General features: G+C 41.3%; 1 protein-coding gene across 1 annotated transcript; it reads left to right on the top strand.

The window, feature by feature from the left end:
- Positions 1–29: 29 nt before the first annotated feature.
- On the top strand, positions 30–4,883 carry CLRN2 (clarin 2). The gene is made up of 3 exons (XM_074950136.1): positions 30–282; positions 3,953–4,132; positions 4,618–4,883. Exons 1-3 carry the CDS (start codon positions 30–32, stop codon positions 4,881–4,883), a joined length of 699 nt encoding a protein of 232 aa, XP_074806237.1.
- The last annotated feature ends 10,006 nt before the right edge of the window (positions 4,884–14,889 follow it).

Genomic DNA, 14,889 nt, shown 5'->3' with positions numbered 1-14,889 from the left:
CTTGGAGATGATTTCTTGAAACTACTAGGATGCCCAACTGCTTTAAAAAGACCTTGTTTGCCTTGGCTTCTGCATTGAGTTTTGTGTCTTTTCTCTTGATTGTCATTGCTATGGGGACCCAAAAGTGGATGACTGGCAAAATCCTTTGTAAAACAGGAGCTGATTTGGTCAACGCCACAGATCCAGAGCTAGTCAAGTTCATTGGAGATATTTACTATGGACTCTTTCGGGGGGAAAAAATACGACAATGTGGTTTGGGTGGGCGGCTTTCCAAATTCACAAGTAAGTAAAGTTTTGGTTGAATATATAAATAAATTCTAAGAGCATTGTAAGTCCTTTTGTTTGTAGTACCTGTAGAATAGGAATAGTTATTGAACTCACATCTATGGCTCAGTTTACTTGGGGCTTTTATGGTTCTGAAATATAGTGAGAATTTTAAAAAACAAACATTTAGTTATGTTCTTTGGTACAACCTTGTATCACTGCATAAGCAAGATAAGAAAAATATTCCTTAATTATTATGGGATAGACTGAGAGTTTCCTTTAAATTCTGTGTTGGGCCTGTGTGTATCTCTGTGCCACCCTAGGAGGAGTTCTGGGAAGGAACTGTGACTCAGAGACACCCCTCCGAGACAGGATTGTCTTAGAGCTCCTATTTTACATGGGGGAAGAGGAAGTATGTTGTGTAGGTCAACTACCCTTCCAGCTGACTCCAAAGGCTGTAACAGGGGAAGGAGCCATGGCTCTGCCTGCTCCTTGACACTCTCTTCTTCCACCATGCCCAGCTGTTTGTGGGAGGGAATATTGGCATACAGCCCCTGCTCACTTACTTGCCCATACCTGAGCTCAATATCTGGGTAGATTCTGCTCAGGGGAATGGAGGAAGGGGCAACTTTATATCCCCTTAGTCCCCTGCTCAGTCATGTAGGGCTAATTCAATCCTTAATAAATACAGACTTTCTCATCAGTTGCTATGCAACCTGAAGGGGAGTGCTATAATTGCAGAGTGACTACTGGAATACATGGATATTATGCCCAAAGGGTCTGATCCTACAGTGCTTACGCAAACCAAACTCCAATTAAAATCAGCGGGAATCTTCCCTGCTAGGACTGCAAGATTGGGCCCTCACAAAAAGTCAACCAGATGGCAGAGTTCTGTAAATGAATACAGTATCGAGATTTCCTTTTTTCAAAAAATGTAGATTTATGAAATCTTTAGTTAGATACTGTGGGCAAACACCTGTTCTCCCCTTGAGGGCTTGCCTATGCTGGGTGTGGCAGGCTGGCAGGCACTCCAGAGCCATTTTGCCAGTGTGCAGCATACACAGGTAGAACACCTCAGGAGGCCCTAGGGGACCACACTTAATAAGGACCCTTCTTTCTATTGCTGTAAAAACAGGTATTGAACAGACTCCCAAACCCAGTGACCTCAGAGCACTGTGTGGTGGGTTATCTGCCCCCATCCCTTGATGAGGACGCACAGGAGCTCTTTTCATCCTCTTTCCTTCCTCCCCGCACAAATCTGCAGGCTTAGTTGGAATTTTGCCCTGTACGTTTTGTCCTTATGCCCTCTCCCCTAATAAACTGCTTTATATTAGTGCTCCCAGTATCACACCGACAGTGTGTGCCACAGAACACCCTACCATGATCATTATTCTCTAATAACAAAGGATACTAGTTTCTGTCTCCACACTGCTCAGGCATCCTCCTACCTCCCCCACTCTTCTTCCGTCTGTTGGTCCTGTTTTTCCTCAGGCTCCAATTTATAGCAAAGCCTGGCAGTGTGGTGATTAGTTTTTTAACCCAATTAACAACCCAAAAATTAAATAAATGGAAGCATAAACTTTAAAAATACACATGCTTGAAGAGCACTGAGTTTTTCAGAGTAATCCAGTCAACTTGGATCTAGGAAGGCATGGACACCTCAGAGAAGTGGAAGAGTTGCAAGGGATCCTGCATGTGTTACTTCACATAGAGCCACATAAAACCTAAGGCCAGCCCGGACTGGGATGCTCTGCAAACTTTATACAAAATGTAACTAAAACTTGGCCAGTGGCGCAGCAAAACTAGCTGTTACCTTCCTAGACTACAACTGAGCCAAACATAGAAAAGAAAAAGAAGGTGAAAGGGGGAGGCTAAAATGGTCAGTGATATACTGACCCAAATACAAAGGCCTTAGACCATTCCTGGAAAACAGTCATAGAAGGATTCTGCTGAACAGCTTCTTGATTCTGTAGATGGGGTCCCTAAACAGAGAATGGCTATTCCCTTGCCTCATTCAGAGGCAACCTGAGAAAGGAGACTGAGAAAACTCATCTGACTGCAGATACATTGGAGGGAACACAGAGGAAACTTTGGGCCTGTATTATTAAGAGCTTTTTGTAGGTTGGGCCTGGGGACACTGGAACTGGCAGGGCAAGGAGACTGGGACCAGGAGCCAGAAGTGGAGGTTGTGGGAGGGACTGGGAGGAAGTGGATGTGGGGAAGACTGAGATTGGATGAGCTGTCGAGGGAGACTGGGACTGGGTAGGCAAAGAGACTGAGAACCAGTGGGGCCTGGGTAAGGAGGGAAAAGGGGATGGGGAAAGATTTATCTGATGAGCAACCAGGGAGCAGGAGGGAGAACTGGTACTGATTAGGGAAAGAAACTGGAACAAGGACACAGAGACTGGATGGAGAAAGATTGGGACTACAGTGGGGCAGTGACTACACACCAGATAGATCGCATGAGGAGCTGGGAGTGGCAGGGAACTGGGATTGGCTGAGAAGGGGAGTTTGGAGGGGTGGGATTAAGTCTTGATGGGCAGGGAGTCTGGGCAAGAAGCCTGAGAAATAGCAAATGGGACTGGCTAATTGAGGAGAATGAGACTGAGAGAACAAGCCGGGGTAGGAAAAAGAAGGGACCGGATAGGGACAGGTTGGAGGGAACAGGGTAGAAGAGGTTACGCTTGAGGAGAATGGACAGAACAGTGGACCCATGGGAACATGAAATGAGGCAGGAGTCCTACGGAAAAATAGTTCGTGACTCTGTAATTAAAGGCCGTATTATAATGCATACACACATGGGGAACAGGCAACCTTAACTGTGGCATTTCCTAACTTTTGTATGCTGGACTTTGCAACCTTAATAATGTTCTTTTAACTTTTTATTTTTTGGTGGTGGTATCAAGACAGAAGTAACATGTTCATTAGCACTATCTATTGTGACTGCAGTAGCATATCTAGTCTGCTTAAGGCAGCCTGGCCTGTAGTGAAGTATCCTAGGCTGACAGCCTGATTCAGCAAGGCACTTAATCACATTTAGTTGTTGTATAAGTATAATACAGATACGTAACTATTAGAAATGAGCTCATGGCACTGGGTTTGGATCTGAGATTGTGTCTACATTTGGAACTAGGTGTATGATTCCCAGCTCATATAGACATAGTTGCCCTATCTCTAATAGAGCTGGCATGCTAAAAATAATAATGCAGTCGAAGTAGCACAGGGATCAGTGAGCAGTGGCATGGGCTAGCTGCCTTGCGTACAAACACACCTGGGCCACAAGGATGCATAACCTTGGCAGCTGGTCCATGTTGCTGCTCGCTGCTGCCCATGCAACAGCAGCTACACTACTGTTTTTAGCACACTAGCTCCATGACAGCTAGTGTGAATAGGTCTACTCGAGCTGGGGGAATCACACCTCCAGCTCACAGCATGGACATATCCTGTATCTGAATTTCCCCAAACTTCAGGGGGTTACAGGGTCGGAATTCTGCTCCTCTGATGTAGTGAGCAGATAAATTCATCGCTCATGAACTAACACACCTGAATCTACCAGATTGATTCCTCCCGTAAATAATGCCTTGTTAATTTGAGTGAAAAGCAGTTTATAGCATCAGTATAATGTGTATCCTGTCATTTTCACAGGAAGATTTATACACTGAATAACTGAATATTTGTTTCTTGCCAGTCTTCCCGCATCTGGTGAAAAAGCTGAATGCAGGCCTTCATGTGATGATTTTAATCTTCCTTTGTGCGGCCATTTCCTTTGCTCTGGTCAGTTTTGGATTCTGCATTCTCAATGCAATAAAAGTTCCATACCGAGCTATTAAAGGTCCAGCAGGTATATGCCTATGGAATTTACTTGCAGGTAAAATAATTTTAAAATAATTTTTACTACCAACCACATTTGAATAAAATGGTAAAAGTAAATGTGTACAAAAATGAAAACATCTTCCAGAGTCTATATTTCTCCTTGGCTTATATACTTGTGTGCAAAAATAGAGTTAGCACTGTATTCCCCTGTATTAGACTAAAACTATTAGAAGGCATTTCAGCCTTCCGCATTTTGTAGATTGTTTTGTATGAACAGGGAATTCACATATATAGCCTCAATATCACATACAAGAGAACTTTAATAGAAACATAACATCGGTGCAATGCTTGGTCACATAACTAATAAAAGCCCCAGTTCAGGAAAGCACTTAGGCACATCTTTAAATCCATCCTTAATCTGACTAGCACTTAATTATGTGTTTAACTTTAATCATGTGCTTAAAGCATGTTTTTGTGAATCACAGCCAAAATGTATTACTTGTTTTGAAAATGATTAATTATTTTTTCATTTTGTTGCAGGAGGCTTTACAGCACTGGCAGTCACTAGCTTTATAGCTGATGTTAAACTTCATCGCCTCACAGAAAGAATTGCCAATTTCCAGGAAAATGTCTTTCAGTTTGTAATTTTGGAAGAACAGTATGAAAGCTCCATTTGGCTTTGTGTGGCTAGTGCTACATCTCATGTAGTAAATTTGTTGCTAATAGCCATAAGTGGGGTTCATTTCCCTGAATTCAAGACTAAAACAGAAGAGGCGACTGTTACAGCAGAAGATATCATGTACTGATAACCTTCACCTACATTAAACTAGTTCTACAAAGTGAACTCTCCTGAAAAGAACAACTCCTTGGTTCTGCAACTTTAGTACTGGATGGAGATGGTTGCTGTCATGGACAATAAAACTGCCACTTTCAGAAATATACAGTATTTTTGAGGCCAGTTGTCAGTACCAGCAATTAATATTCACTGCATGGAAGACAAACTACAGAAACCACATAATTGAAAAACCAACCAATATGGACAACAATAAAGTTATTTTCTAGAATATTTTTCATCTTAAATATTTTACATATCGGAGTTAAAGTATGTTTTCACCAAAACCAAAAAGTGAACTATAAATAAGGAAGAGAATACATAAATCGCAATACTTTGGCCTTTAAGTTACTAGAATGCATTTTTATTTCAAAGCAGGAAGAACAGACACAGGATTTAAGGTTTTATCCAGAGTTGCAAGTTATTTCCTCAGAATTCTCTAGAAAATCTGAGAGGAACAAGTACACCTTGTTTATTGATGTGCTACAGAACTGGAAAAGTAAACTCCATTACCTGGAAGACTGAAATGTAAGGGAAATCACCAAGAACTTGTGGAAAGATTTAGAAACAGAGAAACAAACATCAAAAGCTAGACTCTAGAGAAGTGGAAAGAAGAAGAATATGGAATATTATAATAAGAATATTCTTAGGGAAGAATAATAGCATGTAAGAAAAGTGAAGAGCTCTCTAGCCAATGATGGGCAAAATGTTTGTACACAGACTCTAAGTAATGATATTACAGTTGTTATAATAACCTGTTTCAGAGTAGCAGCCGTGTTAGTCTGTATTCGCAAAAAAGAAAAGGAGTACCTGTGGCACCTTAGAGACTAACCAATTTATTTGAGCATAAGCTTTCGTGAGCTACAGCTCACTTCATCGGATGCATCATTACTCTAAGGTGCCACAAGTACTCCTTTTCTTTTTATAATAACCTGAAGATTCATATTCTGACAGATTTATGGTCCTCGAGCCTCTGCCAATTCTTGTTTTTATCTGAAATTAAGTCCAAAATGTTGTTTGATGAAACAGTATTAAAAGGAAAAAATGTTATACTAAAATGGTTAGATGTGTGAAAAAGTTTGTGTGAAATACCAACACTACCACAAGAATTTAATAAACTGAGTTGCAAGTGATGCAGCATAAACTGAAAATCAAGCCTTAAGGTAAACATGAGACTTCTTGAGTTTACCTATCAGAGTGAAACAAAATAGATTCCTAAACTATTTATAAATGACAGTTACAGAAAATTGGATGTAAAGAATTTATTTGAATTCATGAAAAACTCTTATAGTAAAGCTGCCATCCCAAATTAATTCTTAAAATGCATTTTATTTGTAGTCATCTGACTAATGGAAAACTGCTATATTTTGTAAATTGCAAATAGAAATCTTTATTTTAGTCAAAGCCTCTCTCAAAAGAGATATGAAAATCTTTTAGAAGAAAGATCTGAATAATTCTTATACTGCTGCAGGATATTTTAAGAAAATCCTTCATTTTTATATGAAAATCCCTCTCCACTGAAAAAATAATTTTAAAAGCCAAGATCCACACTTTCAAACGTGGGTACTTAAATTTAGGTAGAATTCTTTATCTGATTCCAGACAGAGCCGCTGGAAACTCATTCCATAAGCATTCAAAAAATTCACCCATAAAGATTACAAAATATCAGGGTAAGGAAGGCAGCTGGAATTTTCAATTCTTTTGGAGCACTATTACCATCAGCTTTGCATGAGTGAGAAGCTAGAGTCAATAAAGGAGATGTTTCCTAACGTAAGCTATAACAGCCAATTTTGTCTTGTATTTGTTTTACTTTTGCTTTGTTGATTTTCCTTCCTTGAGTCAAGACTATGGTGAGGAGGCAATATTAGGAGAGGGACTGCAGAAATCCAACCCACAAAGTGACTATGACTTATATCTTAGCAGCCCACTCTTGTCTGTCAGTGCCACCTGGAAAAACTCACCATTAGTGTTCCCACCTTACCCTCACCTCCCAAAACAATTCTGGCTGGCTCTGAATCTTGGGCATATGGCTCTGCTTTACTATATAACTGCAGATCTCACTAATGCTGCTGTAGTTAAGGCTGAATTTCAGCACAAACTTAACTGTAAAACTTCTTTCCAAGTTGAAGTTTGGTACACAGCACAAGGCCTTACAATATAGCACTTATTTATTTTTAGCCAAAGAACTTTGGTGTAAAATGAAATATTTGTCAAATTACTATGCTGTTCTGTGAACATATAACTTAAAAGCAGCTCTGATGCAGAAACAATGAAATCATAACAAGTCATTTATCCATAACTAGCCATAACTGCCTTTAGGAACTGAAAAAGGAAAGGCACTTTGAGATATTTAATTTTGAGAAATAGCTATAAAAGTGTACTGGAGCTACTTTTCATGAGGATTTTTACCACTTATTCCAACACATTTTAAAAACTGCTGACATTGTGCATGGTCCTGAAAACTCTTACTCACATGAGTAATCTACAGTGGGACTACACATCTGAGTAAGGATTACTGATCAGAGTGAACATTTGTTGGACTAGGCTCACAAACTGATCAAAGTGGCTCTAAAGGTACCATTAGGAGCCATTGTGTAAATAAGACTAGAGAAGATGGCTCAGAAGATTTGTACAACAACCTTTTACTTCTTGGTCACCAGTTCAAATTCAGCCAACATCGCACACATAAAAATGGATGCAACATTTTGCAATAATAGTCCAAAATCATATAGCTTACAATAGGTTCATGGCTATCACCCTAGAAGACTGTAGTACTGTTTGCACAGTGCGTAGTGTGATCAACTATCATTATCATCTGATGACTGGGAAATGAGTTGGTAACCTGAGTTTTGTTCCTGGTAGACAAGTGCTTGTAATCACAAAAACTACCATGACAGCTGATACCCTTAGAGAAAGTCACCTGGATCGATTTGCAGGCTGAATTAGCCTTTCACACCCAGAGGTCATCTCCCCAAAATAGGGTTGAGACATGTTGACAGGAGAGGGTGGAGGACACTTGCATTTTAGCTGTCTGTACTGTAACGTTCTGTAAAATCCAAATTCTGATTACAGTTAATGGTGTGCAAATACAGAATAATTCCCCATTCATTTAAGTGGGTTACTTTGGATTTGTATAAATGATAAGAGAATTTGACCCATAACCTCAGTTGGTTCAGATGCTGAGGGTTAATTAGCATTTTGTGCTTTTGAATGACCCTTATTACTAGTGTAACGTCCCACACGTATCCTTGTGCTTTCAAATGAGTTTTGTCATAAGGACTCATTCAGTTGTCAACAAATACTGCTATTACTTTAGTTCACAGATTTACATTTAGCTTATACTCCCCAGGTTATGAATAATACTACTCTGCTAGAATTACTCCACTCTTCTGGCTTAAAGCCCTTTTAGTGCCTTCATACATTACTAATATTTGCCAGTGATTCATATTAGTGATTACGATTACTAGTGACTGAATATATAACCTTAACTATGAGAGACTAGCAGTCTGCTACAATTATAGATGGAATTGGTAGCACAATCTATTTTAAGATTGCCCAACACTTCCTATTGTAAGACACTGTTTTCAGTTACCAAACTTTAATTGTTTGGTCAATATATTCAATGTTAGGAATCTGCCTCAAGCTGGTTATTATTATTATCATTTGTAAATTTTAGCCAAATGGTTTGCTGTTTCCAAGAATGAGGTTGGGGGGAAATATGTTGTTTTGCTCATGTTAAAAAATATTCTGGCAGCCTTTTCTTAAGAAGCTTTAGAGCAGTGATGACAGCAAAATGACTAACCAGGTATTCTACAATTGGTTAATTACATAGTAAATGCATCCTGATTGGTTAATAATTAAATCTCATTGTTCTAATATTGTGTGATGCAATGAGGAGACACGTTAAAAAGCCATTGGGGGCTCCCGAGCCTCAGTCTGAGTATCACTGCTCTAGAGCTTTGGAGTATGAAATTTGGCAAGGGGGTTAGTTTTATGTCAGGAATATGCCATATTTGGCCAACTTATATTCCTTTGAAAAATTGCAGTTCACATGTGCTCATCAGAGATTTCTTAGATTTTAGCAGCTAAATTCAACTGAAGATTCTGTCTGCACTGGGGATGCTCTAGCTAGGGGCTGAGCACAAATTTCTTGCAGTTGCAGCTCTGCACTGCTGTGGGCTGTGCTGGGTTTGGGTACCTGAACAGAGAGCCAGTCTCTCCTCGTCTATCAGTGAGCCTGCTGCTGGGCCCAGGCATGTGGCAGAGGAAACTGTCTTATTCGTATACAGAGAGGATGGTATCTGGGGGGTGAGAAGGGAAACTGGGCCTGGGAGTTGGCGTGGGGGAGACTGGGACTGGCTAGGCAAGGTGATTCTGACTGGGAACTGAGGAGAGCAACAGAAGAGAGGGCCTGGGAGCCAGAAGGTGGGGGATGACTGAGACCAGATGAGGAGTGGGGTGAAACTGGGACTAGCTGGGCAAGGAGACTGGGAGTGAGAACCGGTAGGGCAGAGGGAAGGAGGTGAAGGGAGAGGGGAGATAAATCTGACAAGAAGTGGGTGTCCATAGGGAGAACTGGGACTGGAGGGACAAAGAGGCTTGGGAGGAGGAGGCTGAGGGATGCTGAGACTGGATGAGTAACCCAGGGAGGGACTCTAGGACAGGGAGTCAATGGAGAATGTGGGTGGTGGGGGGAGCCTGGAGGCAAGGGTAGGAGAGAGACAGATTGGATTGAGACAGCAGGTGAGGAAACTGGGACTGGCTGGGTAATGCGACTGGAGATAAGGAATAGTGAGGGGATGGACTGGGCCTGGGAGTCCAGAAGGGTGAGACTAGGACTTGTTGGGCAAGGAGAGTGGGATGAGAAGCCTGAGAAATAGAGACTGGGACTGGTTAAGTGAGGAGAATGGGACAGGGACAAGGAGCCAGGAGTGGGGAAGAGACAGGATGGGAATACAGACAGGTTGGAGGGAACAACATAGAAGGGATCAAGCTTGGGGAAAATAGGCAGAAGAGTCTGTGCCCACAAGGGCACACTTCCCTCCAGTGCCTGGTATGGTACCCAAGATCACTGAGCCTCACCATTCCTCTGCTGTCAGAAAATACATGTGAAACCCACTGGCAAAGTGTCCCATCCCCCATATGGACAACGGAGCCCAATTAAGGTTGCATAGGCAACCATATTGATGACATTTCCCAACTTTTGAGTGCTAGACTTTTCACCCTGCATAGCATAGTGTTCTTTTAATGACAGGTTTCAGAGTAGCAGCCATGTTAGTCTGTATTCGCAAAAAGAAAAGGAGTACTAGCGGCACCTTAGAGACTAAGGTGCCGCTAGTACTCCTTTTCTTTTTGTTCTTTTAATGTAGTTTTTGTGTGTGGGTGTAAGTGTACAGCAGTTGTGATTCCTAACCTTTTCATTTTACCAAACTTAAGCTAGATTCTTGGCTTTATTAAGGTCCCTTTGCACTGTAAGAGCAACCAAGTTTAAAAATCTCTCTCAAAGAGCCGAATTCCAGCCAGTGCAAATGACGATTTGCCTGGTGCCTGCTGTTTTCCATTCAACTGCAGTCAGAATTGGGTTGCTCCAGATCCAAATGTCATGGTCACTGAAGATCAACTGCAGGTTAGAGTGTCTACAACTGAATGGAAGGTGGACAGCAGAGCATGATGAAGCCTAGCACAAAGGCTCATTAGTTGAGAGTCAGGAGTCTAGTGCGGCAATCACAAAAGCCTGAAGTACCCCTAGTTGTGGTACAGTACTTGTGCACAGGCCAGTGGCTGGGAGCTGTCATTTTTCTTGTGTAGATTTTTCTGCTTACTACTAATTTCTTTACAAAAAGAAGAGAAAGAGGAAGTATCACTTACTATTCATTGATGGCCACTTTGCCCACATCAAAGTTGGTCAGAGAATGAAAATATAAGCTTAAGTGCAGCATGTTAGCTTTAGAGGACTAAACATCACTCTTGCGTTTTGAAGAAGTGCAAAGCCGTGGCAACTGAAAATGGCTGAAACAACATTTCTATACAAAAGGCAGGTTCCTGAGTGATGCGGAACATTTGGCTTTATGTATGGTCAAATGTGCTATTAGGAAAGGGGAGAGCTTAGCTTGCTCTTTTCCCACCTTTAAGTTAACATTATTGATTCTGTTTTTGACAGAGGTGTACATACGAATTGAGAAAAGTGAATCCAATTACTCTACTGTGTTGCTAATATGGATGATGGAGGGACGCTTCCCCAGACAATGTATAACAAAGATAAAGTGATGCACCGTGGTGCACGGTTAGTAGAATATTTAAGCCATGACCTTGCAAGATTCTAAGTATATCCAGCAAAGTAATAAGTGCCCTCAGCCCACATTGACAGTACTCAGTGCCTTCCAAGATCAGACAAAGCTATTAAGAGCCTTTCTCCATACTGCATAGCAAACTTTTCTTGTGCATAGTAATGATGACATCTGTTGCTTTTAGTAATAAAGTGTTGTCCCTTATTTTCCTAAACTACAGCATTACACTGGCAGCTAAAGGAGTTATTGTCTCATTAACGCATGAAGGATTGATGTGCTCTTAAAGATTTGTGCATAGATCCCTTATACAATACATTGATAGGAAAGAAAACTCTAAGGGCCTGATCCTGACATTTATTCACACTTAAAACTTCTATTGAAGTAAATGGTCCAAAATCAAGCTTGATGTAAAGCACAGGCTTTGGAAAGAATAAGGACTGGGAACTTCCATCACTGACTCCCACATGAAAAGGATCAGTCCTCAGTGTTGAAACATAAAATACTGCAGCTTTGCAATAACAGCATTCTTCACTATAAATAACAAACCTGGTCTTGCTCCGACTGAAGTCAGTGGCAAAGCTCACAATGAGCAGGATTATGTCCAATAGGTGTTTTCAAATGGAATCTAGAGTTATTTTTTTACTAAGAGATTTCACTAACTCAGAGTTACTAATTTTTTACATCCAGTTTGCCCCATATTTTAAGTTAGTAGGATATGCTGGGTGCTTGGCACCTTTGAAAATCTAGCCACTTATTTAGGCATCTAATGAAGATGTTGGAGCTTAACCCGAAGCAACCTTTATTTGAAATCTGTTTTATTCCGCTATCTATTTCAGTTAGACCTCTGCAGAGAAGATATTACAAACTCCAGCGTCATGCCCTTCCATGGTCTAAAGACTGGGAAGGATTCTTTGAGGGCTCTCTCAACTTTGGAATAATAAAAGTCCCAGTCAGGAACAGGGAGAGGAGCAGTAGGGAGGGGGATAATATTTCCAGAACATTACAGAGAGATACAAGTCACATGGTTCCTCTTTCAACACAATCAAAAGACATTTTCACACACTTGGAAAAATGAGCCACTAAGTTTGTATGTATGTAATCTGCTGGTGAGTGAATGTTACAGGCCCCCTTGCTCTCTGCTGATCCACAGAGAATATGAACTATTACAGCCTCAACTACAGAGCCTTAACTTTTTAGCTCAAGATGTAACCGCTCATGTTTTTAGCTCTGGAGCTCCTCAGTTCAATTCCTGGTGTGCTCACCAAGAGGGTAGAAGATAACATATAAGAACATAAGAATGGCCATACTGGGTCAGACCAAAGGTCCATCTAACCCAGTATCCTGTCTTCCAACAATGGCCAATGCCAGGTGCTTCAAAGGGAATGAACAGAACAGATAATCATCAAGTGATCCATCCTGTCGCCCATTCCCAGCTTCTGGCCATCCCATATACAGAATCCAACAAAACCTATGTAGCTATACATACTATGCCTAAGGCTAAGGTTTTGTCATGGTTATTTTTAGTAAAAGTCACGGACAGGTCATGGGCAATACACAAAAATTCACAGAACCTGTGACCTGTTCGTGACTTTTACTAAACATAACGGGGGGCAGGACTAGGTGAAGGGGTGGAATAGAATTCCATGGGGGCGGGGGCAGGATTGACAGGCTGAGCTCCCCACTATAACAGGGGGCACCACCCCATCTCCAGCAACTACTGTGGGGAGTGCAGCCCCACGTGCCTGGCAGGTGGCAGCCAGGGGAGGGGCGCACAGACCTGGGAAGCTGTGAGGGGGGGTGCAAGGCCCCCGCTGCAGCCGCCGGGCAGTGGCGCACAGCCCTGACTGCAGCCTCCACCAAGCCTAAGATGCCGCGGGGCTGGGGCACGTGGCCCCGCCAAACCCGGGACATTGTGAGGCTGGGGCTGCAGGGTCCTGGTTCCAGCCCCAGTTGTAGGGCAGAAGCACACAGTTCTGTCTCTGCCTCCTGAATCCCTAGAGGTCACAGAGGTCCGGTATAGTCACGGAATCTGTGACTACCATGACCTCCGTGACTAAATCGTAGCCTTAACTATGCCTCCCTCCAATGGCCGGCTCATGCCTTTAAATGTTCGTTTTTAGCTATGGCCCTCCCAGAAATAAATAACTATCTCAAATGTTACCACTTTGTTGATTTTCAAATGATATATTGTGCTGCAACTGTTTAAAAATGTAATTTAAAAAGGTAATACGTTAGATTGTTTGTAGACCCATTCTTGCTGAGTGACACCAGGTTAGATATCACACATCTCTGTATCTTGATATAATTCTATACCACTTAGTAATGCTGCAACCTATTAGTTAAAATGCTTCCTAGCATTTAGTGGAAAAACTGCACAGTTAGGCGAGAGAAGAAATGATGGATATGCCAGCTGTTTCAAAGTGTACTTTAAATGTAGCAGTGTAAGTTCAGTTACAGGAATCTGGAAAAGTAAAATGACTGCTTCACTCAGCAGCTCAAGGTCTCAGATTCTTGTGCTTAGCAGTCAACCATTCTTCATTTCTCAAAGATTTTCTAGATCATTTGGCATTAAAATGTAATGCATGTGAAGTCCTAGTGAAATGCTACATTCTAGTGTACATGCTAACAATCCAATGAATCTCAACACACCCAAAGCAGTTCCTTTAAGACTGGTACTTTTGCTATAACATCACAAATCCACTTCTGTTCAGAATATACAGGGTACACTCATGAGTAGATTTAGCAAGAAATCTTACAACAGTTGTTCTCACTAATCTTAAATTTTCAGTTATTACCTTGTCTCCTTTTTTCTGTTCATCTGTGAGATTTACATTCTCTTCACTCAGAACCTAACCTCTCTCTCTAAACATGTATGCTCTTAACTGTGGTATCTGAGCAGTTTATGGCCTGATCCTGCAAACATGCACATAACTTCATCTATGAGTGAGTAGTCCTACTGATGCAGTTCATGTAGGATCACAGCCAGAAATGCCAAACAGAAATAATTCAAAAGACTAATTAATCAAATTAAAAAAAACAATCAAGAAAGCTTTTCATATGCCACAAAAGAACACAATCCTGTATTAAGAATTCTTTTCATCCTAACGAAATGCAAGTTATAAACAGGGTGACTTTTAGTGTGACCATAAAACATAAATTACAGCACAGAATGCTTTTAAAAAGCTTATAGTAAGCAAATGGAGAAAATATTTTAATAATGTTCATCTTGAACAATACTTTTTACTACTATAAATGAATGCATCGAACCACTATTCACTAGAGGGCAACTATCCACTTCTTCTATGCAAGATGTACTGCATACTAATATGGCTACAGCAAATTTAACACTGTAATTTCTATGGTGCTGGATTGATTTAACTGTTTCTGAATAAGACATAAAACCATGGTTTAGCCACTTGTCCTTAATAATCCCATTATTTCAGGCATTTCCTAACTCTTGAGCGCTGTCTTTGAAATCTTAACCATGTCCTTTCAAGGTCGTCTTTGTGTGTGATTTTACATAAAAATGACCCCGAGCCACAAAGTCCGGCTCCAAATCCAGATGTTCCCAAAGTCTGGTGTGATGGGGGGGGGGAGGGAAACAGTCGGGTGGGGTAGGCAGCCGCTCAGACGAGAGTGTCTCTGCGCCCGCAGATACTGAACACCGCAGCACCAACAAAGCCAAAGCCAAAG

The sequence above is a fragment of the Natator depressus genome, chromosome 4 (assembly GCF_965152275.1).
Source record: "Natator depressus isolate rNatDep1 chromosome 4, rNatDep2.hap1, whole genome shotgun sequence".
NCBI lineage: Eukaryota > Metazoa > Chordata > Testudines > Cheloniidae > Natator > Natator depressus.
Note: the sequence above shows the minus strand (reverse complement) of the source record. Positions and strands in the feature narration are given on the sequence as shown.